At 38.3% G+C, this 27,819-nt stretch overlaps 1 protein-coding gene across 2 annotated transcripts; it reads left to right on the top strand.

Moving 5' to 3' along the window:
• Window positions 138–27,680, top strand: LOC109330799 (sacsin). Of its 2 annotated transcripts, none has more exons than XM_019565083.1 (13): window positions 138–597; window positions 1,267–1,990; window positions 3,878–9,858; window positions 10,862–12,366; window positions 15,490–15,753; window positions 16,654–16,874; window positions 19,712–19,983; window positions 21,281–24,308; window positions 24,390–24,519; window positions 25,061–25,584; window positions 25,689–26,597; window positions 26,939–27,112; window positions 27,274–27,680. In XM_019565083.1, the coding sequence occupies exons 1-13, from the start codon at window positions 254–256 to the stop codon at window positions 27,469–27,471; spliced, it is 14,274 nt and encodes a 4,757-aa protein (XP_019420628.1). In that variant the 5' UTR covers window positions 138–253; the 3' UTR covers window positions 27,472–27,680. The 2 variants fall into 2 exon arrangements, with proteins under 2 accessions (XP_019420628.1, XP_019420625.1); XM_019565080.1 differs by having other exon boundaries at window positions 26,933–27,112.

Raw genomic sequence — 27,819 nt, 5'->3', positions numbered from 1 at the left:
ATTGTATAGATTTTAAACTTGTTATTCATTTTCGATCGTCATCGACTTTATACTAGCATTGTATAGATTTTAAAATTATATATATATATATGTGATGTATGTATGTATAGATATATATAATATATATGAATGTGAAAGTTTACATTGTGCAGCACTCATGGTAGAAAAGCTAGAAACCTTCTCCGCAGAAGAAAATCGAATCAAAATCCATTAGCATCACCATCATAGAAAATCGTAATCTCCGACGGTATAAATGGCGTCTCCGGCGCCGGAATCAATCTTTCTCGAAGACTTCGGCCAGACGGTGGACCTAACCCGCCGCATCCGCGAGGTCCTACTCAACTACCCTGAAGGAACCACTGTCCTCAAGGAGCTCATTCAAAACGCCGATGATGCCGGCGCCACCAGGGTTTCCCTTTGTCTCGACCGCCGCTCCCACGGCCGCGATTCCCTTCTTTCTGATTCGCTGTCGCAGTGGCAGGGCCCGGCGCTGTTGGCATTCAACGACGCAAGTTTCACGGAAGAGGATTTTGTTAGTATCTCGAAGATCGGTGGGAGTAGTAAGCAAGGACAATCTTGGAAAACCGGCCGGTTTGGGTAATTTCGATGATTTCTCCGATTTCAGCGTTGGTTTGATTGATATTCTTGAGTTGAATTATGACTTAGTTGATTATTGGTTATGTTTCTGTTGAGTTTGATGGTAGAGACTAAAGAATCAAAGCTAGGAATTAATTTTGAAGTTGTTGTAGTTAGTGGTGCTAGATATGTTTATTGATTAAGAAGTTGCTTTATTATAGTTTGAATGTTTTTGGTATTGTATGCATGTTTTGAGTATATTTTACCATAGCACTTTTTGCTGTCTTTTTATTTTCATCTGAAAGTCAACTATAAGAAGATAAACTGGGTTTTCTTTCCATACTACAATGGTGAGAGTTCTGATATTTGAGAGTGGCATGTTAGAATGTCATGACGGATTATATTATACATGATTATATATGATATGTTTTAGTAATCAACATTCACTTTCTTTTTCTATATTCTATTTGTGTAAATGTTTTTCATTTTACCATGAGGGGATGGACCTCGACGTAGCTGTATTGTTGATTGCCTTGTAACCTTGAGATCGTGAGTTCAAATTCTGGTTATAACCTCTGCCCTGGAGGGGGTGAAGCTGTGCACTTACCACCCTTTTAGCATTACCATTATATTTGGGTTACTTGTATTTTCCTAATTCATGTCTTCATTTTTGTTGTATGTGTTTTTTAGGGTCGGCTTCAACTCAGTGTACCATTTGACAGATCTCCCCTCCTTTGTCAGTGGCAAATATGTAGTATTATTTGATCCTCAGGGTGTTTATCTTCCAAGAGTTTCTGCAGCAAATCCTGGGAAGCGGATTGACTTCACCAGTTCATCTGCCCTCTCCTACTGTATGGACCAGTTCTCTCCCTATTGTGCTTTTGGGTGTGACATGCAAAATCCTTTTGCTGGAACTTTGTTCCGTTTTCCTTTGAGGAATGCCGATCAGGCAGCCAGAAGTAAGCTCTCAAGGCAAGCATATTCACCAGAAGACATTTCCTCCATGTTTGTTCAGCTCTTTGAAGAAGGAGTTTTGACGCTTCTCTTTTTGAAGAGTGTGCTGTGCATTGAAATTTATGTGTGGGATGCTGGAGAACCTGAACCAAAGAAAATTCATTCATGTTCTGTTAGTTCAGTAACTGATGACACAGTTTGTCACCGCCAGGCACTGCTTAGATTGTCTAGGTGCTTAAATACCACTAGTGAAATGGATGCATTCTCATTGGATTTCTCAACCGAGGCAGTATGTGGAGTTGAAACTGAGAGGAAAACAGACAGATTTTATGTGGTGCAAACCATGGCCCCAGCCTCTAGCAGGATTGGTTCTTTTGCTAGTACTGCATCCAAAGAATATGACATTCACTTGCTGCCATGGGCATCAGTCGCAGCATGCATTTCAGATAATTCACTGAATGTAATTTGCAATATCTTATACTCATGTTTTTATTTCTTTGTCGTTTTCTGTTGCCCTAGCTCCCTCTCAACCACAGAGAGGGGAGGGTGGTTTGCTGCGAATGTGAACACTGTTGAAAGTAGTGTCCAGTTGTGCTCCATTTTTGGTTTATCCAGCACATCAATCAATATGACCACAACTTTTGATAAAAATTAGGGATACATCTAGTTCAAGTTTATAATTATGATATCTTATTATTATTATTATTATTATCATCAACTAGGCATTTAGTAGAACTTATTCTTGACGTGGTAGGTCTTTAAATAAGATGCAATCGAAGTGATAAACTCAACCCATGACCAAGATATTCCATGTGTAATTTCATTGAGAAAGTTGGGCTTCAGTCTTTTACAGGCACTGTAGCCTGTGACACTGCCATCTAGTTATATGTCAGAATGATGTCATATTGCAATCTGGGGAACTATATTCTCCAACTTCATGTACAGGGTACCACTGCTCTATTGACAGTATTTTGCTTTGCCATTTTGGTACCAAACTGAAGTGCTTCCACTAGATCTCTTTGCAATATGTTAACTCGTTGCACGAGGCACTTCATCCCTTCCCTTCTAAACTAGTTGTTGAGCTCAAGCAACCTACAAAATTTCTTCAATTTGGCAAGAAGCGGCCAAACCCTATTGGAGATCATACCATACCACAAGTCACTAGGTTTAAGTATCTTGGATAACTCATACAATACGAGTGTAAATTGTGGGTGATGTAAATCATACTAGCATAGGATTCAAGTGGGATGGATGAAATGGCTAAGTGCCCTAGGTGTAATATGTGCTACTCAAGCTTAAGGAGAAACTTTACCGCACATCTATAACCGCAATGTTATGAGACTGAATGTTGGGTGGTAAAATATCAATTGGAAAATAAACTCAGTATAGCAGATATGAGAACGTTGTGTTGGATGAATGGACATATTATCCAAGATAAGATTAAGAATAAATGCATTAGGGAGAAAGTTGGGGTAGCTCCTATTGTAGAAAAGATGGTAGAGTCACTTTAGGTGGTTTGGGCATGTGAGGAAGATACTATTAGAAACTCCCAATAAGAAGAGTAGATCAAATGAATGTTATTCCAATTTCTAGAGGCATAGGAAGGTCAAAAGAAGCCATAAGCGAAACGATTAGGAGACATTTAGAGATCGATGTACATGATTTATGATATGACGTCGTTCGATCCTTATAGCCGACCTAATCTAGTGTGACTAAGCCTTGTTTGTTGCTGCAGTAAATGAAGTGAGTGGATCCTTTTCAAATACCAACATGACTAAGTCAAACCCTTTAAGTCATATAAGTGTTTTGATGAGTGAGCACTAGATACACTAATAAGAGACTGTCTTGTGGTCTGAGCTACCAAGGGAAGAGAAAAATGTATATTCCTGAAACTTTAAATCTCTTATATATTTGAAACCCCTTAATATAGGGCAGAAGTCTCAATACAACAGAAAATATTGCTCTTAAGAGTATTGGTCATTATCATCCCTAAAAAGCTAATTGAAAGACAAAAGGAAATAAAACAAAAAACTAAAGCTGCTACACTAATTTAGCCACTTTATGACATGAATGGTATGCTAATTCTTTAAATAAGTTGCAGAAGGGAAGTAAAAATTGAAGGCTTGTCCAGGCCTTCATGGTGACACTGAGAGTGGCCCTCCATAAGTAACCACTTTTCTTGCATCTGACTTATTAAATAAAAGATGGCACACAACTGGTGGCCCTTTAGTTTGGTGAAAGGACAATTGCAGTGTAAATTAAAATTTCCACTTGTTTTTATGCTGTTCTTCATTGATGTTTTATCTCCATGGTTGATGCCTGATATTGCCATGTATGATTTTTGCAGAACAGTGTTCTCAGGACTGGTCAGGCATTCTGCTTTCTCCCACTGCCTGTTAGAACTGGACTTAGTGTACAAGTCAATGGATTCTTTGAGGTCTCATCGAATCGCCGTGGCATTTGGTATGGAGATGACATGGACAGAAGTGGAAAAGTTCGTTCTAACTGGAATAGGCTTCTTCTGGAAGATGTTGTTGCCCCAGCTTTTATACATATGTTGCTTGGTGTGAAAGATTTACTAGGGCCAACAGGCATTTACTATTCATTATGGCCCGTTGGTTCTTTTGAAGAGCCATGGGACCTATTGGTTCAACCAATATACAAGAACATTGGTAATGCTGCAGTTTTGCATTCAGATCTCGATGGTGGAAGATGGGTATCACCAAGTCAAGCCTTTCTTCATGATGAAAAATTCATAAAAAGCACGGACCTTGGTTTGGCTCTGATGCAATTGGGAATGCCAGTTGTCCATTTGCCTAATTCATTGTTTGATATGCTTTTGAAATTTAATTCCAGCAAAGTAGTTACTCCTGCTACAGTACGTCAATTTCTTCGGGAATGTGAAACATTTAATTATTTGAGCAAACAATACAAGCTTCTTTTGTTGGAATACTGCCTAGAGGACTTGGTTGATGATGATGTTGGTAAAGAGGCATACAATCTGCCCTTACTTCCTTTAGCAAATGGCGATTTTGGATCATTTTTGGATGCATCAAAAGGAATATCTTATTTCATTTGCAATGAATTAGAATACAAGCTGCTACAGCCAGTTTCCAATAGAGTAATTGATCGGAGCATTCCTCCTAACATATTGTGCAGACTGTCTGCTATTGCCAAGTCCTCAAAGACCAATCTTACTCTTTGCAGCATTCACCATTTTGCTCAGTTATTCCCTGGGTTTATGCCATCTGACTGGAAGTATAAAAGTAAAGTGTTCTGGGATCCTGAATCCTGTCAAAAACCAACATTGTCATGGTTTTTGATATTCTGGCAGTATCTAGGAAACCAGAGTGAAATACTGCAACTATTTAGTGACTGGCCGATTTTACCATCCACTTCTGGGCATCTGTTAAGACCTTCCAGACAATTGAAAATGATCAATGGAAGCAATCTCTCTGATGCATTACACGATATCCTTGTAAAACTTGGATGTAATGTATTGAACCCAATTTTTGTAATTGAACATATGGATTTATCTAATTATGTATGTGGTGGCAGTGCAGCAGGTGTTCTGGAATCAATTTTTAATGCATTTGCAAGTGTTGATGTTATGCAAGTTTCACTTAATAGTCTGATAGCTGAAGAGCGAAATGAGCTCCGCAGATTTCTACTTGATCCTAAATGGTACGTTGGAGGCTCTTTGGATGAATTTAGCATAAGGTTTTGCAAGAGGTTACCAGTATTTCAAGTCTATGGAAGTGAGTCTGCTCAAGATTCCCAATTCTCTGACTTAGAAAATCCTCGAAAGTACTTACCACCACTGGATGTGCCGGAGTTTATTCTGGGCATTGAGTTCATTGTTAGATCCTCAAATCTTGAAGAAGATATATTGTCAAGATATTATGGAGTTGAGAGAATGGGGAAAGCACAGTTTTACAAGCAGCACATTTTTAGTAGAGTTGGGGAGTTGCAAGCTGAGGTTCGTGATAGCATAATGTTATCTGTTTTACAAAATTTGCCACTTTTGTCCCTTGAGGACATATCTATCAGGGGCTTGTTGAGAAATTTGGAATTCATCCCAACACTCACTGGCACTTTGAAGTGTCCTTCAGTTTTATATGATCCTAGAAATGAAGAACTATATGCATTACTAGAAGACTCAGATAGTTTCCCTTCTGGTGCTTTCCGAGAATCGGAAATACTTGATAGTCTGCGAGGCCTGGGTCTTAGAACTTCTGTGTCGCCAGATACAGTTTTAGAAAGTGCCCGGCGTATAGAGCATCTGATGCACGTGGATCAACAAAAGGCATATTCGAGAGGGAAAGTGCTTTTCTCTTACCTAGAAGTTAATGCATTGAAGTGGCTGCCTGATCAAGTTGTTGATAATAAAGGAGCAGTTAACCGGATATTGTCACAAGCAGCAACTGCTTTTAGATCTCGCAACATAAAATCTGACCTTGAAAAATTCTGGAATGACCTCCGACTAATTTCCTGGTGCCCTGTTTTAGTCTCTACTCCATTCCAGTCATTACCATGGCCGGTTGTGTCATCAAGTGTTGCTCCTCCAAAACTTATAAGGCCACTAAATGATTTGTGGCTAGTCTCCGCTAGCATGCGCATACTGGACGGTGAATGCTCTTCCACAGCCTTATTATATAGCCTGGGATGGATGTCCCCACCAGGAGGTGGCGTAATTGCTGCTCAGTTACTTGAGCTTGGAAAAAACAATGAGATTGTGACTGATCAAGTTCTTAGGCAGGAATTAGCCATGGCAATGCCGAGGATATATTCAATACTGACAGGAATGATTGGATCAGATGAGATTGAGATTGTAAAAGCTGTTCTTGAAGGCTGTCGGTGGATTTGGGTGGGAGATGGATTTGCAACTTCTGATGAGGTTGTCCTTGATGGTCCTCTTCATTTGGCTCCATATATACGTGTTATCCCAGTTGACTTGGCAGTTTTCAAAAATATGTTTCTGGAACTTGGGATTCGTGAATTCTTGCAACCCGATGACTATGCTAGTATTCTCTGTAGGATGGCAGCTAGAAAAGGATCATCTCCTCTTGACACACTGGAGATTAGGGCCGTCACACTAATAGTACATCATCTAGCTGAAGTTTACCTTAATGAACGGAAAGTCCACATCTATCTGCCAGATGTCTCAGGTAGACTATTTCTTGCTCGTGACTTGGTTTATAATGATGCCCCTTGGTTGCTTGGCTCAGAAGATCCTGATGGTTCATTTGGCAAAGTCCCTACTGCGCCTTGGAGTTCAAAGAGTACAGTACAAAAATTTGTGCATGGAAACATTTCCAATGACGTAGCAGAAAAGCTTGGTGTCTGTTCTATGCGCAGGATGCTGTTGGCTGAGAGTGCAGATTCAATGAATTTTGGTCTGTCTGGAGCTGCTGAGGCTTTTGGGCAGCATGAGGCTTTGACAACTAGGCTGAAGCATATACTTGAAATGTATGCTGATGGACCTGGGACATTATTTGAGCTGGTACAAAATGCAGAAGATGCAGGAGCTTCTGAAGTAAGATTTCTTTTAGATAAATCTCAATATGGAACTTCTTCTATTCTTTCTCCCGAAATGGCCGATTGGCAAGGCCCTGCTTTGTACTGTTTCAATGACTCGGTTTTTAGTCCACAAGATCTTTATGCAATTTCTCGAATTGGTCAAGAAAGTAAACTTGAGAAGGCTTTTGCAATCGGAAGATTTGGACTAGGATTTAATTGTGTCTATCACTTTACAGACATACCCATGTTTGTTTCTGGAGAAAATATTGTAATGTTTGACCCACATGCCTGCAATTTGCCTGGGATATCTCCGTCTCACCCTGGCTTGCGAATCAAGTTTGTGGGAAGGCAGATTTTGGAGCAATTTCCGGATCAATTTTCTTCACTCCTGCATTTTGGCTGTGACATGCAACATTCTTTTCCTGGTACCTTGTTCCGATTCCCTCTTAGAACTGCAGGTGTTGCCTCTCGAAGCCAAATTAAAAAAGAAGTATATACACCTGAAGATGTCGGATCTCTTTTTGCTGCTTTTTCTGAGGTTGTTTCTGAAACGTTACTTTTCCTGCGTAATGTGAAATCTATCTCCATTTATGTGAAAGAGGGAGCAGGACAGGAAATGCACCTGTTGCACCATGTACACAGAACCTCTATTGATGAGCCTGAAACTGGATCCACTGAAGCCCAGGAAATGTTCAATGTTTTCAAGGAAAAAAGACATGTTGGAATGAATAGATCTCAGTTTTTGAAGAAACTAAGCCTATCCATTGACCGAAACTTGCCTTATAAGTGCCAGAAGATCTTGATTACTGAGAAAAGCACATCTGGTCATAATTCACACTTTTGGATAACCACAGAATGTTTAGGTGGTGGAAATGCTTCAAATGGCACATCTGAAGCATCAAAAGTCAACTGTCACAATTTTGTTCCTTGGGCGTGTGTTGCCACACGTTTGAATTCTGTAAAGCTGTGTGGGGACCTGGTTGATGGTTCAGAAGTGGATGGTGATCATGTGGCTTCTCCTGATCTATTTCAAAGTTCTAGTTCGTCTACACATCCACTGGAAATTTTTGAAGGTCGAGCATTCTGCTTTTTACCTTTACCAATCAGCACTGGTCTTCCTGCACATGTGAATGCATACTTTGAATTGTCATCAAATCGTAGGGATATCTGGTTTGGTTCTGATATGACTGGGGGTGGAAGAAAGCGCTCAGACTGGAATATCTACCTCCTTGAAAATGTTGTTACCCCTGCCTATGGCCGTTTGCTTGAGAAGGTAGCATTGGAGATTGGTCTATGCGACTTGTTCTTCTCATTGTGGCCAACAACATTAGGCTTAGAACCTTGGGCATCAGTAGTACGGAACCTATATCGTTTTGTTGCAGAATTTAATATCCATGTATTATATACAGAAGCTAGAGGAGGTCAGTGGATTTCAACCAAACATGCTATATTTCCCGATTTTACTTTCCCCAAGGCAACTGAGCTTACTAAAGCATTGTCTGGTGCTTCCCTACCTGTGGTTACAATTCCTCAGTCACTTTTAGAAAGGTTTATGGAAATCTGTCCATCATTGCATTTTCTGACGCCTAAGCTATTGAGGACTTTGTTAATCAGAAGGAAGCGCGAATTTAAGGACAGGAATGCAACGATTTTGACTCTTGAGTATTGCTTGTATGACTTACAAGAGCCTTTGCAGCTTGATACTATATGTGGCTTGCCCTTGTTACCACTTGCAGATGGTTCATTTACATCAATTGATACGAAGGGGGTTGGAGAAAGAGTTTACATTGCACGTGGTGATGAGTATGGCCTTCTCAAGGATTCCATTCCCCATCAACTTGTAGATTGTGTTATTCCGGAAGAAGTTCATAGAAAGCTTTGTTACATTGCCCAAACTGATAGCACAAATATTTCTTTCTTGTCATGGCAGTTGCTTGAGAAACTTCTTGTGAAACTACTTCCTGTGGAGTGGCAACATGTTCGAAAAGTAAGTTGGACTCCTGGTATTCATGGTCAACCAAGTTTAGAATGGTTGCAACTACTATGGAACTATCTGAAATTATATTGTGATGATCTTCTAATGTTTTCTAAGTGGCCTATATTGCCAGTTGGGGATGACTGCCTAATGCAATTAACACCAAACTTAAATGTGATAAAAAATGATGGATGGAGTGAGAAGATGTCTTCTTTGTTGTCAAAGGTTGGATGTTTATTCTTGAGACATGACCTCCAATTAGATCACCCACAATTGGAATATTTTGTGCAGTCACCAACAGCAAGAGGTGTATTAATTGTGTTTTTGGCTATTGCTGGGGAGCCACAGAAGATTGAGGGGATCTTTACAGATGTATCTGATGGGGAGCTTCATGAACTTCGAAGTTTTGTTCTCCAGTCAAAATGGTTCTCCGAAGAGCAAATTGATGACACACATATTGATATAATCAAACACCTCCCAATATTTGAGTCATACAAAAGCAGGAAACTAGTAAGTTTGTGTAAGCCTATCAAATGGCTTACTCCTACTGGTGTTCGTGATGATCTTTTAAATGATAGCTTCATAAGAACTGAATCAGAAATGGAAAGAGTCATCATGAGAAGGTATTTACAGATAAAAGAACCAACGAAGGTGGAATTTTACAAAGATCACATAGTCACTTGTATTTCAGAGTTCCTTTCGAATCAAGAAGTTGTTTCTGCCATTATGCATGATGTGCGGCTTTTGATTGAAGAGGACATATACTTCAAATCTGCACTTTCAGCTATACCATTTGTTCTGGCAGCCAATGGAACTTGGCAACAACCATCCAGGTAATATTATAAAATTTTCTTTTTGCAATATCTTTGGTCTCTTTTAAATAGAGGTTTTGCTTTTGTCACAACAACAACTAAACCTTTATCCTACTAGGTGAGGTCGACTATAGGGATTGAGCAATACCATAATGCTCTATCATAAATCATGTTCATTGACAAACATTCATCTAAGTTTTTCTTAATCATTTCACCTATAGTTTTTTTTTGGTTTCCCTTTTCCTTTAGGAATTGGACTAGTCTCCATTTGATCTACCCTCCTTACGAACTTCTACCGATCTTCTCCACACATGTTCAAACTAACTAAGGCGTGATTCCCCATCTTTTCTATAATACGAGCTACTGAAACTTTCTCCATAATGTATTCATTTCTAATCCTATCTTATCTAGTATGTCTACTTATCTAACGCAACATTCTCATCTCTGCTACATGGTGTCTATTCTCTTGCAGTCATTTTATTGTCCAATATTCAGTCTCATATAACATTGCAGGTGTTATAATCGTGCAGTAAAACTTCTCCTTAAGCTTGAGTGTTACATTTTTATCATATATGACATCTGAAGCACCATGCCATTTAATCCAACTCGCCGAATCTTATGGTTCACATCTTCGTTAATTTCTTCTTGTATGATTGACTCAACACCCAAGATACGTAAGTCTGGTGACTTATGGTATGATATGATCCACAATATTTACCTTTATAGTAGGGTTTGTCCGCCTCTTGCTAAAATTACACTCCATATACTATGTCTTACTCCGACTTAAACGAAATCCATGTGCTTCTAAACCTTGTCTCCAAATTTCTAGCTTTTGTTTTATTTCTCTCTCAAGCCTCCCACCAGGACAATATCATCCATGAAACCATTCTAATATATACCATTTGAAATTGCTGATATGCCCCCTTACATGTATACCCCCTTTAAAGGGCTAAGTTGCTTGATAAGTATTTTACTTGCTTAAAAACTGACATTGTTTGGATTGCTGACTAGCATTTTATTTCAGGCTTTATGATCCCCGAGTTCCTCAGCTGAAAAAGATGCTGCATGGGAATGTTTTCTTTCCTTCTGACAAATTCTTAGATCCTGAAGTTTTGGATACTTTGGTTAGCCTTGGAGTTAGAAGAACTCTTGGGTTTACTGGTTTGATTGATTGTGCTAGATCAGTTAGCATGTTGCATGATGTTGGGGACACTGAAGCCTCCAAGCATGGTAGGGAGTTGCTGATCTTTTTAGATACATTAGCTCTTAAGCTCTCAAATACAAGAGAAAGTAATAATGGTGATCAACAGGATCTCATGGCTGTGGAAAGCAGCAGTGCTATGGATGATTCTGTTGTATATGATAGCTTTCCTGAACATGAGAATTCTCTAGTAAATGATGTTGATTCATTTGTAAGCAGCTTGACTGATGATATGGTTGAAGAAGAATTTTGGTCTGAATTGAAGCTAATCTCTTGGTGTCCAGTAATATCTGATCCTCTTGTTAGGGGGCTTCCATGGTTACAACCCACAAACCTAGTAGTACCCCCCACATTTGTGAGGCCTAGGTCACAGATGTGGATGGTATCTTCCTCAATGCACATATTAGATGGTAAATGTGATACAACATATCTACAAACTAAACTTGGATGGATGGATTGCCCAACTGTAGTTGTTTTATCAAGACAATTGATTGAGCTATCTAAGTCTTATCATCAGCTTAAGATACATTCATTGCTGGATACTGGTTTTGATGCTCAGTTGCAAAAGGAAATTCCCTGTCTTTATTCAAAAATGCAAGAATGTATTATTAATATTGATGACTTAAATAAACTGAAAGCTGGATTAGATGGTATTTCATGGGTCTGGATTGGTGATGATTTTGTATCACCAAATGCACTTGCATTTGATTCTCCGGTAAAATTTACTCCTTATTTATATGTGGTTCCATCTGAACTGTCAGAGTTTAAAGATTTGATGATAAAGTTAGGAGTCAGATTGAGTTTTGGAATTTCAGACTATCTTAATGTATTACAAAGGTTGCAGAGTGATGTGCATGGAGTTCCTCTTTCAATAGATCAGTTGAATTTTGTCCGCTGTGTCCTTGAAGCCATAGCAGAATGTTGCCTGGAGAAGACACTTTTTGAGCCCTTTGAAAGTCCTTTGTGGATTCCTGATGCTTCTGGAGTTCTGATGCATGCGGGAGATGTTATATATAATGATGCACCTTGGCTAGAAAACAGTTCTCTTGTTGGGAGACATTTTGTCCATCCAAGTATCAGCAATGATTTGGCGAACAGGCTGGGCGTACAGTCCGTTCGGTGCCTTTCTTTAGTCAGTGAAGATATGACCAAAGATCTGCCTTGCATGGATTATGATGTTGTAAATGACCTTTTGGCTCTGTATGGAAACAATGAGTTTTTATTGTTTGACCTTCTTGAGTTGGCTGATTGCTGCAAAGCCAAGAAATTGCACCTGATTTATGATAAGAGGGAACATCCTTGCCAGTCTTTGCTGCAGCACAATTTAGGTAAGTTTTTTTCAAACTTGGCATATTTCATTTACGGTATATAAATGTGTAGGCAATTATTTCAACAGCACTGCTTACATTAATATGGTTGGTGCTTCTTATACTCTTGTTATGCTCATCAGCTGAGAAGCTCAAGTTATTTCTCATGTAAACTCTTTTCAAATGATTATTTGATGTCTGGTGTTTAATCATTTCCCCACTGATAAATGAGGATTTTGTGGTGTTTCATGTACCTCTAGTATAGTCTTTATGGTTGGATGCTGTTTCCTTTTGAAGATCAGGTTATTCTGCTGCATGTTTGATTGTTTAATGGGGCACTGCCTCTGTTTCGCTCTCTCTGAATGAGGGCGGGGAAAGAACTCCTCAACAATTGGAAAGTTTTATTATTTTGAGAGTTTTTTGTGTGTATTCCGTATGCCTTTGGAATTTGGAGTATATCATTTTATTCTAGGTGCTGAGGTGGGCTGAGCTAGCCTTTAACGTAGGTGGCACCACCAATGTAAATAGAAAATGGATATGCTAGGTTGGGCTGGTGGTTTCACCATGCTGGCTTGCTCACTCAAAGTTGATAGTAATGCTGCACTTGTACTTGACTTATTATTAGGACCTGTTGATAACCAACTCTTCCGAAAAGCTGCTATTAGCTGAAGGCTTAAAAAGATTTTGATATCTAACATGGCTCTCAAGCAAGAGCTTTTGCGATTGATGTGTGGGTAATGCATAGACCTACCCTATTTTGTGCTGAAATTCAATTTTTATTTAGAAGAATGGACCAATAAGGGGTGAATTGTATGTTATTATGCAGATGGTAATAAATAGTTTTATATTGGGCTTGAATTGTGGATAGTGCCCAGGCCTATTTGAACTTGTTTTGAGATTGAACTTTAACTTAGAAAAATGGAGGTCACAAGGATTAAATTTCTGACCACTTTGCCTTTGATAACATATCGAAAACCAGTTCTCCCAAAAAAAAAAGCTACAAGGTAAAGTCTTAACAATGTTTTCTATGTATGACATTTAGTGTTAGATAAAAAAATACACTTGTGAGTCTTTTACATTGAAGCTTTTGGAAAAAATGTCCTTGATATTGTATTAGACCCCATTAAGGTTCCATTTCAAAACAAATTGACAATTAGAAAAATAGTCCGATAGGTATTTAAACCATGCCTAAGAGAACGAGACAGATGATGCAGGACTTATATCTCAACATGCACCCTCCACAAAAACCTGTCGAACCAGGCGAAGGGTTACATGTGAACCGATTAAAGGGCATATTTTGGTTCATGACAGTCAGAGAGAAGTTGGTTATGACGTTGATGCCATGTTAAGGTCTCACATCGCCTACCTCCCTGTCTCGGTAATGTTTTAAATACCTATTGGGCTACTCCTATGATCACCAATTGGTTTTGAGATGGAACCTTAATGTGGTTTCAGAATCTAACTTTTCTCCAGTTGTCTTGGGTTAAAAGATGCCCTTTAGTTATGGGTCAAAGGTAACCCTTCACCTAGTTCGACAGACTTCTGTAGAGGGGGCATATTGGGAAGTCTCAAATCGCCTACCTCTAATCGTTTAAATACCTATTTAGCCTCTAAGGATGAGCCTCGACACAATGGTAAGGTTCATTTCCTTGTGGCCTAGAGGTTATGAATTCAAATCCTGGGAAAAATCTTTTCGCTTGCGAGGGTAATGCTGAGTACATCTACCATTCCCATACCCCACTAGGTGAGAATCTCGTACACTGGAAAACCCTTTCTTGTTTTGTATTAGAGCCTCTATGACTACCGGCCAAGTGGTTAGGAGTTCGATCTTGCGATATTTCAAGATAAGGTAGGGTGTAGCTGCATTGTCCATAGTTCGAGGCTAAAGGGATCTAGCATCGTCCATTTTGTGTCATTCCCTGTTATGCATCTTTCCAGCTATGTTTCTTTCGTTGCTATCTAGCTTTCTAACAACCTCAACTTAGTTTCTATCTGTGGTGTATGTAACCCTCATCATCTTTAGTTTTATTTTCCTTTTAGTGTGTTTATTTGACAAGCAAACGCCGAGAAAACTTTCGCTTCTTGAGTGGATCATCCATAATATCTTAAGATTATTTTAGAATATCTTCTCCTATATTTTACCTTCCCTAGACCTTACTATGTGAGTGCCTCGTGTGTTTAGCCATCGTTTTTCGCATATCTTGATTATGGAGTCAATTCAATGAGTTGTGTAATTGAGTAAGCAATATTAGGACATAAGATTTGTTTCCCAATTTCATTATATTTCCTGATTTTGACCTTGTATGTTAATACTGCACTAGTAGTTGACTTATTTATTAGTATAAAACTATAGAGAAATAGGGGAGTATTTTGTCACATTATTACACATCATATCAATCTACTTTAATCCGATAGATGCTCTACTTTCAACTATGCTCTTTTAGAGTTTCAAGTGTATTCTACTTTAATCCGGTAATGATAATGTTCCTGCCTTGTGACTAGGGATGACAACAGGGTGGGTAAGGGTCGAGTTTTACCTTCCCCAACCTTGAACTTGGATCTCTCGGGGTTGAAAAAATGAACCCCATCCCTAACCCTATCGGATTTTGGGTCTCTCCGATCCCAATATAAGGGTAGTTTCGTAAAACACTTATATATATATAAATGAGGTTTGGGGCTGGTATCATTAAATCTGATCATTTATGAGGATTGGAAAAATAAAACAAAACCCAATCAAATCAGATTTTCCCTGTTAAATTCGGGTCAGGGTCAGGCGGATACCCACGGGTTCGGTCATACTGCCATCCCCACTTGTGACATGATGCTTGCTTACTGGTTCTTGATGCATAAACGTCTTCTATGCTCAAGCATGTAAAGGCTGCATACAATGAGGCTTTCTAGACCTCAAATGCTGGGAACATTGAGCTTAGGGTTTTCAATTTCTTAGAAAGAGAAGTTTCAAACATCATAGCAAGACATATTATTAGCAAGCTAAATACACTCATGGAATATTCAAAGTTCTTCTGCAGCTAAGGGTATTTCAAAGCTTATACTGTTTGTTGTTTGTGAAATGGTCATGCTCTGTTTGTAACTGTTTTTGACAACTTTTTTAAAACTGTCCTTAACATGGCATGATTTATACAGGTGAATACCAAGGGCCTGCTCTTGTAGTGATTTTTGAAGGTGCCTGCTTGAGTCAAGAGGAATTTAGTAATTTCCAGCTACGTCCTCCGTGGAGATTACGGGGCACCACACTTAATTATGGTTTGGGATTGGTTTCATGCTATTCCATATGTGACCTTCTCTCAGTTGTTTCTGGTGGTTACTTTTATATGTTTGACCCTCGTGGTTTGGTACTTGCTGCACCTTCAACTAATGCCCCTTCAGCAAAAATGTTTTCTTTGATTGGTATGCTACATATTCTGCATCTAAATTCATGCAAACTAGTTTCTTAGTTTTCCCCTTTAGCCTCAATTATTATTTTTATTTCATTTCACCTGATAGCTTTATGTTACTTTTCTGTAAGTTTGATTTCTAGGAAACATATTTTACAACGTAGCTGGTAAGGGCTGTTGATTCTGTACTAATTTCTGCATGTCTATACTGTAAAGTTTCAACAAGTACGGAAGTAGTATAATTCGTACAATATTAGCTCAATAACACTCAAACCAGAGAAGAGGGTCAGACTCTCACAATAATAATTGAGAAGTTTTATTTTTGTATACTTCTGTCCAAATTTATCAAGGCCCTAAAATCTGTATTTGTTTTTTTGGAAACTGTGAAAATGAAATTCTTGGTGAAAATATTTGTAGTTTAGGAACAATTAACAACTTATTGTTTTATTAGAAAAATGTTATTCTAAGATTGGTTAGTGAGTAACTGCTTGTTCAAAAATTAATCTTTTTGGTGGGTTAATTGTTCTTGAATTACATTTCCTTTTCTAAGTATTTCTGTTTTTGTAATTTCATTTTTGCTGTTCTTTTATGGTAGTTAGTTAATGGTTGTTTAACAGAGGTGACCTTATTAGATATACTACAAGGGTGGAAGGGTCCAGTGGTGATATCTTCTTTCTTGTATTTAGACTTATGTTTTAATATTTATAATTTTATATTATTTTCCTTGTTTGTTTTTTGGAGGTTATCTTATGCTTGTGTTTTCCCCCTTCTATAATTAATTTAGTTTTATCAAGAAGGTACATTACTTTTGTTAACTTTATACTTAATATTTAATTGATTTTGGTATTTTTTTAAAATGATAATCACTTTTCTCCACTGTCATTGAATTTTGAGTTTACTTTTGAGGTTTCAGGTACTGACCTGACACAACGATTTTCTGATCAATTTAGTTCAATGCTAATTGATCAGAATGACTTATGGTCATTATCAGATTCTACCATTATCCGTATGCCTCTATCATCTGATTGCTTGAAGGTTGGCTCTGATTCTGGCTCAAACAGAATAAAACATATTACTGACATTTTTATGGAGCATGGATCTAGAGCACTCCTATTTTTGAAGTCAGTTTTGCAGGTAACTTTATCTTCCATAACTTCCCTGATTCTTCCCACTATTATGAATACAAATTTATTCTTGGAATATATCTATATCCATCACATGAAAACTCGGTCCGAATCAGGAATTTCCAACGCTATTTATCCCAAAGTTCTTTTAGCTCATACTGAACCCACTTCTGCCAAGGCTGCTCTTGCTGATCCTTTTAGGAAATTAGCTATGCAAGAGGAGTATAATGTTCTTATTGGCCAAGGGGCTTGGACACTAGTGTCTCTTCCTCCTACAAAGCAAGCCATTTGATGTTAAATGGGTGTTTCGTGTCAAACAAAACCCAGAAAGTTCAGTAAACAGATACAAAGCTCGTTTGGTGCAATTTATCAAAAACCGGATGTTGACTACAAGGAAATTCTCACCTGTTGTAAAACCAATTAAAATCAAAGTTGGTCTTACTCTCCCTAACCCACAACTTGACTCTAAGGGTTAGTTTGGTAGTTGGATTTTGGAGGGGAAGGAAGGGAAAGGGAAGGCTTGGGAGTCATCTCACAAGTGTATTCCATGGCTCCCAAGCCTTCCCTTTCCCTTCCTTCCCCTCCAAAATCCAACTCCCAAACTAACCCTAAAGCAACTAGATGTTAATAATGCCTTCCTACATGGTATTCTTACCGAGGAAGTCTATATGCGATAGCCACTTGGTTTTCAACACCAGGAAAAATCCCTAGTGTGCAAACTCAATAAAGCTTTATTGGACAGAGAAGAAGGGAAGAGTTTGCCTAGGACCAGAAGATTTGGGGTCGAGTGCCGAGGGATAGCTGTGACAGAGTGGCTGAAAAGTGGGACTACTCTGAGTTATTGACAGAAGAATGGAAGAGTTTGCCTAGGGCCGACGAACAAGCCTTGGCAGTGGCTGGTTAGCTAGGGCAGGGAAACGGCTAGGGTTTATTTTATCGGGCTCACATGATATGAGCACTGATACCAACTTGAACAGGATAATTTGGTTATCTGAATTGCATGAGTCTATTGTGCACTCAGCCTTTGTATTTTAATATGAGAATCCCTTAACTTTTGGGGAACAAAATTATAAGATATAATTACAAGATATGATTCCCAAATCATATAGAGAAGCCTAATCAAATATAATAATTACATTATCATCTAATTAATCTAAAAAATCTCAATGGGAATTATTAACTAAATGTGGCAATATAATTTATATATTCAGATAGTCTATCCGGTTGGATAGCCTATCTGGCAGTTCAAATTATTTTCAACTGCCCAATGGCCTATCCAAATATATAGAAATTATATCTTCCTCATCTCTGTTTGTTCTCTTGTGCGTGTTTCAAGCTGTGTTCCTCTCCTATTAGGGGCACTCTGTTCATTCCAATATGAACAGCTTTCTCCACTTTTCTTTGGTTCACACCATTATATTTGAAGTAAATTGCAATCTTAATTAAAAGCCCATTAGGCCTGTTCTTAATTTTCCAAATTCAATTGCACTGCTTTTGTAAGTTTTGACACCGAAGAAAAGCCAATATCAATTGACTGGGTGGAGATAGAGGGTGGGTGAGAGTGAAGGAGGACGAGAGTGAGTGAAGATGGAAGAGAGTGGGTCTATGAGTAATGTTTATAAGGGTGTTAATAGAATTGTCCACTTAATATTGTTGGACTCCCTGTGTGTGTATATATGTGTATGTATTTTAAATGAGAAATAATGATCAAAACTGGAAAGAGTAGGCCCAACCCTAACATTGCATGTGAGCACATTGTAGTACCTGGTACAAGGTAAGGTATTTTTTTAAAATCTAGGGTATGGATAAATCATATGTGGAGACCCTCCTTGTTCCAACTCTTGTTGCCTCTTGTCAAATCACACGGAGAAATCAAGGTTTATTCATCATGGGGTGGAACCTTGCTAATACTTCAATGATTCTGCATTTTAAGTTTCATCATAGCAGAAGAGTTGTTGATTGGGTTTAGCATGGGTTCTGCTTTTTGCAAGCAATGGGTTAAAGAAAGAAGGAGAAAGTCACATGCATGAAGCATGCATGTTAAGGTTTAAGGGGGTGGCTGATACGAGTGCACTGTTCAAGGGTGTTACTCAATAATTAAATAAATCATCTCACAACAGAGCCACAAACTCACGTCATGATTATTAGTCACCACTCAAGAACATAATCAGATTTATAAATAAAAATATTAAGAATCACATAATAAAACAAGGCAAAAAAGCATACATTTGCTATCTAAGGCTGTCATGATTCTCTAAGTAGAAAATGTAACACAATAATATTTGTTAAAAAAGGAAATAAATGTACATGGATAGAGGCCAAGAATTAAGAAGCCATATTGGGGGGTGGGTCTGTCTGGAAGCGAGGAGGTATTGAAGGAAGAACTGAAGGACGAAGCTGCCACCACTGTATTCAAACGCAAATAGCTGATCAGTGCTGCCACCACATCAATGATGGTCCCCAGTTATCACTGGAATGGCTTTGATAATGGGAAAGTTGCCCAAGTCTTATCAAACAGGGCAAGAAAGAATGGAAGTGGGCACTGTGCACATGAAATGCTATTTTTTTTAAATTAGGAAGCTGTATCAGGGCCGTACTAAGTTGTATCCAACTTTTAATTTTTTTTAAAATATTGGGTGTACATGGTATGTACTGATAGGTACCCTGGGTGTACCCATACTAGGTACGTGGACGGGTGTGGGTTATGCATACCCATGCTTCAGAGGCCCCGTCAAGTAATCTAATAAATAACTAGTCTTGAACATCGTTGTTAGCAATGATAGAATTCTGGTTAGGAATACTTGCATATACTTATCTTCTGCTTGAATAAAATTGTAATGTCATCAGGTATCAATATCAACATGGGAGGTTGGAAGTCCACATCCGCTGAAGAATTTTTCTATCAGCGTTGATCCATCATCTTCAGTTATGAGGAATCCATTTTCCGAGAAGAAATGGAGAAAGTTCCAATTATCAAGACTATTTAGCAGCTCAAATGCTGCAATGAAGATGCATGTAATAGATGTCAGTTTATATTCAGGGGGAACTACAATAATTGATCGGTGGCTTGTTGTACTCAGCCTAGGTTCTGGGCAGACAAGAAATATGGCTCTTGATAGGTATGTTTTTATGTGAAGAATGTAGATGATATTATGTTTCTACTGTTCATTCTCAAATTTCATAGATGTCAAGAATTCATCTTGATATCTTACAGTAACTTTGTTTTTGATAGAGCACTATTTCATCATTTAAGCCGACCCCACCTGGTGGGATTAAGGCTTGTTTGTTGTACTATTTCCTCATTTGGTCCAAGTTAATGTTTTATGATAACTAGGTCTTTGTTATTGCCTATCTTCTTTTAACTTGACTTGAAAAACCTTTCCACTTATGACTTTGAGGATGCAGATGCTTGCTAGATAAAGCTCTTTCTCTTGCTCCAAAAAAAAAAGGCATGAAGAGAAAAAGAAAAAGAGCAAGAAGTTTAGGAATGTGTGTAATGTCATTCATAGTTTGGTTTATTTATGGGAAAATATTCCTTTCCTCTCGGCATTGCTTCTTTGTCTTGGACTAGTGAGAAAGTCCATACTTCACTATCCATGGAAGCCTGTAACGAGGGAAGCTGATACAACTGCTCATACTTTAGTTCAGTTGTTTTTTCAGAACATTGTGATTTACGACTTAGATGCTCTCTTTTATAGGGTGTATTAATTTCTATTGTCATTTGGTTGTCCATGTTTTTGTTGTTTTCTTTTATATTTTACTTATGAGAAAAAGAGAGGGTGTGTTTGACATAATGGTAAGGTTGTTGCTTAGTGACCATGAGGTCACATTGGTTCAAATCCTGGAAACAACCTCTCCACTTGTGAGAGTAAGGCTACGTACATCTACCCTCTCCAGATCCCACTTAATGGGAGCCTCATGCACTCGATTGCCCTTTTTTTTATGAGAAAAGGAGAAAAGGAGAAAAGGGAGGAAAAAGCCATTATTATCCAGAACCAACATCCTCATCTTTCACTATGATGTAGAATTTTAATCTAAACTTCAATTAGTGCTTTAAACAAAGATTGTCTGGGGGATTCCTTGATTGCATTGGTTTAATGGGATTGGAAATTTTGTTCTTTACTTTTTGTCCTTGATGTTGATATTTAGTTTCGACTTTCTTTTTATATATACCTTTTTAAGAGATCTTTTATCCTCTTTTTTGTGAACTTTGTTCTTCCGCAATTTATTTTTTTATTCTTTTTCAATTAAAGATTGAAGGAGGGTAAACAAGTCTTAATCTACTTTTGAACTTAGTTGAGTGAAAATTTGGTTGATGTTTTAGTTTTCATATTCTGTCTGTCTCACTAAAATTATTTAATCTGTAATAGTTTGTTTGATAGCATGTATTATTAAAGGTCCAAATTTTCTGCTCAGGCGGTATCTTGCTTACAACTTGACTCCTGTTGCCGGAATAGCAGCACTTATATCAAGAAATGGTCATCATGCCAATGTTTTCTCAATGAGCTCGATTATGTCGCCTCTTCCTTTGTCAGGTTATTTAAACATCCCTGTCACTGTCCTAGGTTGTTTCCTTGTGTGTCACAATAGAGGTCGTTATCTCTTCAAATACCAAGACAGAGCGTTAGCTGAAGGACATTTTGATGCTGGAAATCAATTAATTGAATCTTGGAATAGAGAGTTGATGTCTTGTGTATGTGATTCCTATGTCGAAATGATTTTAGAAATTCAGAAGCTAAGAAGAGACGTTCCAAGTTCTATAATTGATTCTAGTGCCTGTCCTGCAATCACTCTCTCTTTGAAGGCTTATGGTGATCAGATCTACACCTTCTGGCCACGTTCTGAGAGGCATGTTCTGATTGGTGAACTTGGTAATTGCGATAACACACCTTCAGGTGCAACAGTAGTGCCTAAAGCTGACTGGGAATGTCTTAAAGAACGGGTAATACGTCCATTTTATTCTCGTGTGGTTGACCTTCCAGTGTGGCAGCTATACTCAGGAAATTTAGTTAAGGCTGAAGAAGGCATGTTTCTTTCGCAGCCTGGGAATGGGATGATTGGTAGTTTACTTCCGGCTACAGTTTGCAGCTTTGTAAAGGAGCATCATCCTGTATTTTCAGTACCGTGGGAATTGGTGACAGAAATCCAAGCTGTGGGTTTTCCAGTGCGAGAAATTAGACCTAAAATGGTCCGTGAGCTCCTAAAGCGTTCTTCAAAATCAATTGTTCTGCGATCAGTTGACATGTATGTAGATGTTCTTGAGTACTGCTTATCAGATTTTCAGCAAACAGGTTCATCAAGCTTGTCTAGAGATGATGTACCAACTGATCATGTTAGTAATAATGTTTTATTCCAAGAAACTGATGTTAGAAGCACTTCTCAACCTGATTCTAATGCCCATAGACCCATTGGCATACCGAACCAGGGTGCAGCTAGTTCTGGAGATGCATTGGAAATGGTCACAAGTTTAGGGAAAGCTTTGTTTGATTTTGGTCGGGTAGTTGTTGAAGATATTGGTAGAGCAGGAGCACCCTTGGCTTACAGGAATGCTGTGTCAGGTGTGAGCCTAAATAGGGACCAGAAGCTTATTCCAGTTGCTGCAGAACTCAAAGGTTTACCATGTCCAACTGCAAGTAGTCATTTAAAAAAATTAGGCTTGACAGAACTTTGGCTTGGGAATAAGGAGCAACAATCATTAATGCTTCCCTTAGGAGAAAAATTCATTCACCCTAAAGTATTGGACAGAACTCTGTTGTGTGATATTCTTTCTAATTTATCACTTCAAGCACTATTGAAGCTGCAGAACTTCTCTCTTAATCTTCTGGCCAATCATATGAAACAGATTTTCCACAAAGATTGGGTGAACCATGTAATGGGATCAAATATGGTTCCTTGGCTTTCCTGGGAGAAGCTACCTAGTTCTGGTGGTCAAGGGGGTCCTTCCCCTGAATGGATTAGAGTATTCTGGAAAAGTTTCAGAGGCTCACAGGAATTATCTCTTTTCTCAGATTGGCCGCTAATTCCTGCTTTTCTTGGCAGACCAGTCTTATGCCGTGTAAGAGAGCGGCATCTGGTCTTCATTCCTCCACTACAGCACTTAACATTATCAAATGGTTCTTCAGAAGGAGAATCCACCGAAAGTTATGTGGATGGGGCTAGGGTAGCTAGGGATAATACTTCTGATGCTGAGTTGGTGGAGTCCTACATCTCAGATTTTCATAGATTCAAAAATGAATATCCCTGGTTGTTGCCAATGTTAAACCAGTGTAATATACCCATATTTGACGAGGAATTTATAGAATGTGCTGCTTCATGCAATTGTTTTCCTTTGCCTGGTAGACTACTGGGCCAAGTTATTGTGTCCAAACTAGTGGCAGCTAAGCAAGCTGGATATTTTACTGAACCTACTAACTTGTCATCTTCGAATTGTGATGAGCTTTTTTTACTGTTATCTGATGAGTTCTTTTCCAATGGCATCAGCTATGCACAGGAAGAAATTGAAGTTTTGCGTTCTCTCCCTATATATAAAACAGTTGTTGGTTCTTATACCAAGTTGCAAGGGCAAGATCAGTGTATGGTCCCTTCAAATTCATTTCTTAAACCATATGATGACCATTGTCTTTCTTATGCCACAGATTCAAATGAAAGTTATTTTCTTCGAGCCCTTGGGGTGGTAGAGTTGCTTGATCAACAGATCTTAGTACGCTTTGGCTTGCCTGACTTTGAGAGGAAACCTCAAAGTGAGCAGGAGGAAATATTGGTATATGTTTATAAAAATTGGCATGATCTTCAATCAGTTCAATCAGTGGTTGATGCTTTGAAAGAGACTAAATTTGTGAGAAATTCTGATGAGTTTTCGACAGATCTGTTGAAGCCTGTGGAACTATTTGATCCAGGTGATGCTATACTAATATCTATTTTCTTTGGCGAGAGGAGAAAGTTTCCTGGAGAAAGGTTTAGTACAGATGGGTGGCTTCGAATATTAAGGAAACTTTGTCTTCGAACTGCCACAGAAGTAGATGTAATAATTGAATGTGCCAAAAGAGTCGAGTTTCTTGGAATTGAGTGCATGAAATCAGGTGACTTGGATGATTTTGAGGCAGACACAACTAACTCTTCTACTGAAGTTTCAGCAGAAGTGTGGGCATTAGGAGGATCTGTAGTTGAGTTTGTTTTCTCCAACTTCGCTCTGTTCTTTAGCAACAATTTCTGTGATCTTCTTGGCAAGGTTGCATTTGTACCTGCAGAACTGGGATTTCCAAGTGTTGGTTCCAAGAAAGTGCTTGCTTCATATAGTGAAGCTATTTTGTCTAAGGATTGGCCTCTAGCTTGGAGTTGTGCTCCCATTCTATCCAAACAACACATTATTCCTCCAGAGTATTCTTGGCCTGCTCTCCATCTACGGAGTCCCCCAGCCTTTTCCACAGTTTTAAAGCACTTACAAGTAAATAACACTCTGGGGTAACTTTTTTAAATCTGTACAACTTATCTAATTGCATCTCATGCCAACAGTATTTTACCCTAGGTAATCGGGAAAAATGGAGGTGAAGATACTCTTGCTCATTGGCCCATTGCTTCAGGAATGAACATTGAGGAATGTACTTGTGAGATTTTGAAATATTTAGGCAAAATTTGGGATTCCCTTTCTTCTTCAGGTGCTTCACTATTCTCACCTTGTTGGATTTGAGCTAATGGTTGAGGAAAAGTAATCTGTCTGTTTTTTTCCAATTCCTGAAGTAGATAATTTTTATTTGCTATGTAATGCATCATTGTGAGGGTGAGCCTCAGTGCAACGATAAGGTTGTTTGCCTTGTGACCTGGAAGTCATTGGTTCAAATCCTAGAAACATCCTCTACCTTTGAAGGTAAAGCTATGCACATCTACCATCCTCAGACCCCACTAGGTGGGAGCCTTATGCACTAGGCCGCTTTAAAAAGCCCAAGATGTATTTTACTATATCTTTAAGTAATAGCAGTAGTATAATAGAGAACATAATAAAATGATAGCCAAGAAAAGATAATAAATTATTTGTTTTAAACGATTATTAACTAATTTCACATTATTATTTAAACACGTTATTAATATTCATCGTTGATTGTTTTTGCTCTAGTTACAGTGACCAAGCTACGTGAATATAAGCATAAAAGTTTGTAGATACTCTATTTTAATTAATTTCTAGTCACTTTTGCTTTGCAGATGTGGCAGAGTTAAGGGGAGTGGCCTTTTTGCCTGCTGCAAATGGAACACGCCTAGTGACTGCCGATGCTCTTTTTGCTCGTTTGATGATTAATTTGTCTCCATTTGCTTTTGAACTCCCTGCTGTATATCTCCCATTTGTGAAGATTCTAAAAGACTTAGGACTTCAGGACACACTAACACTTTCTTCTGCAAAGGATCTTCTCTTAAATCTTCAGAAAGCTTGTGGATATCAGCATCTAAATCCAAATGAGCTTCGAGCTGTGATGGAAATTTTAAATTTTATATGTGATCAGATTGTTGAAGGGAACACATTTGATGGGTATAACTGGAAATCAGAAGCAATAGTTCCTGATGATGGCTGCAGACTTGTTCATTCAGCATCTTGTGTCTATGTTGATTCTTATGGTTCTCGATATGTCAAATGTATTGATACTTCCAGAATTAGATTTGTCCATGAAGATCTTCCTGAGAGAGTATGTTTTGTCCTAGGCATCAAAAAGTTGTCCGAAGCTGTCATAGAGGTAGCATGATCCCAGATAATGGTCTTTTTTTGTTATTTTTCTATTTTTTGTTAATTATGTGCCTCTCATTTTACTTACTGGTATGTTTCTGCTTTGGCTTTTAGGAACTAGATGAGAATCAGCAGTTACTGACTTTGGGATCTATTGGGTATGTTTCGCTAGCGACCATCAAACACCGGTTATCAAGCAGATCTCTTCAGAGTGCTGTATGGGCTGTTGTTAATAGCATGGTCGGATACATTCCTGCATTCAATTGCCTTTCGTTGGATAAAGTACAATGCTTATTGAATTCAACTGCAGAAAACCTAGAATTTGTTAAGCATCTTAAAACAAGATTTATGCTCTTGCCCAATTCAGTAGATGTTACACGTGCAGCTGAAGATTTAATTATCCCAGAGTGGAAGAATGAATCTGGGCATCAAACTCTTTATTTTATGAACCAATCAAGATCCTCTATTCTAGTTGCTGAACCACCAAATTATATTTCCGTCATTGATCTTATTGCTATTGTAGTCAGCCAGGTACTAGGCTCTCCTATTGTATTGCCTATTGGATCCTTGCTTGTTTGTCCTGAAGGATCTGAAATTGCAGTTGTTAACGTTTTAAAACTTTGCTCTGAGAAGAAAGAAGTTGAACCCATAAATGGAAGCAATAATATAGTTGGCAAAGAAATTTTGCCACAAGATGCTCGTCTTGTGCAGTTCCATCCATTGAGGCCCTTTTATTCTGGTGAAATAGTTGCTTGGCGTTCTCAACACGGAGAGAAACTGAAATATGGTAAGGTTCCTGAGGATGTTAGACCGTTAGCAGGTCAAGCTCTGTACAGATTTAAGATTGAAGTTGCACCAGGGGTTACACAGGTTTTTCTTTCATCACAAGTCTTTTCATTTAAAAGTGTATCAGCGAGCAGTCCTCTAAAAGAAGCATTGGTTGATGATAGTCCTGTAGTAGGCAGTAACAAACCTCATGGTGAGTTGCCAGAGAGTTCAAGAAGGGGTGAAAGTAGCTCTCAGGTTCAGTTCTCTAAACCTGTTACTAATCTTAAAATGCAAAATGCATCCACAAATGAGCAAATAGATGTTTTAGTTGTTTTGGTTTTGATGAAACCTAAGGCATGTAATTAATATTTCTTTCTTGTCTTACATTTTTTATTTGGGGCAAATCTTAGAGAAACAAGAAACATATAATCCTTGTCAACTGCTAGCTTTTTCATGATGCTATGATCCTTTAGCTTTTCCAAATCTAGTTAGACATGATCTTTCTCAAAGAACGTTTTATTTATGATTTGAGATCTTACTTATGCTTGTGCTGTGCTTAAACTGAAATAGAAGGCTCTCTGTGTGGACAGGTACAACCGTTGAGAGAGCAGTCTGGCAAAGTTTCAGCTTCAGAACTAGTGCAAGCTGTTAATGAAATACTCTCTGCTGTTGGGATCAATATAGATGTCGAAAAGCAGGCTCTACTTCAGAGAACAATAAATTTGCAAGAAAATCTTCAAGAATCTCATACAGCACTCTTGTTGGAACAGGTTGGTGAATTCATAAATTTAAGTTTAACCCTGATTTCCGAGTGATCTGTGAATTTGTGATACCGACAGACACACCTTAAATCTTTAAATCGCATACATATTAAATCCATAATTTTCATATAAGTTTGAAATGACACGCTAAGTTATAATGACTTAAACAGGAAAAAGTTGAAAGGGCAACAAAAGAAGCCGATACAGCGAAAGCTGCATGGATTTGTAGGATTTGTTTGAGTGCTGAGGTTGATATAACACTAGTTCCTTGTGGTCATGTGTTGTGTCGTAGATGTTCTTCTGCAGTATCAAGGTGCCCCTTTTGTAGGCTTCAGGTTACAAAGGCTATCAGAATTTATCGTCCATAGCATCAAAGAAGCATTTTGGACATTGTATATATATAACTTCCACATGCCAATGCCAATGCCAATGGAGGTTAACTGTTGTATTCAAGAATTTTTGCAAGAGTTTAATCAGCAACATTGTAGAGTATCAGCATTGTGAATATCATATTTTGGGGTTGATCCTAAATAAATGGGTATGTATATAAACCAATTCATGCATATTCATAGCTCTCTATCTAATTTATCTTGACAAACACACCGATAGCATGAGTTTTATTACATTATCATTGTATCATTTACCATTTATATTTAATCATTGTTGATTTTTTCAAAAAAGATAATCCAAATGAATAATAGATGATGCAGTGTGCA

Source organism: Lupinus angustifolius, chromosome LG02 (assembly GCF_001865875.1).
Source record: "Lupinus angustifolius cultivar Tanjil chromosome LG02, LupAngTanjil_v1.0, whole genome shotgun sequence".
NCBI classification, from domain to species: domain Eukaryota; kingdom Viridiplantae; phylum Streptophyta; class Magnoliopsida; order Fabales; family Fabaceae; genus Lupinus; species Lupinus angustifolius.
The sequence above is the reverse complement of the archived record's forward strand: the minus strand, read 5'-3'. Positions and strand labels throughout refer to the sequence as shown.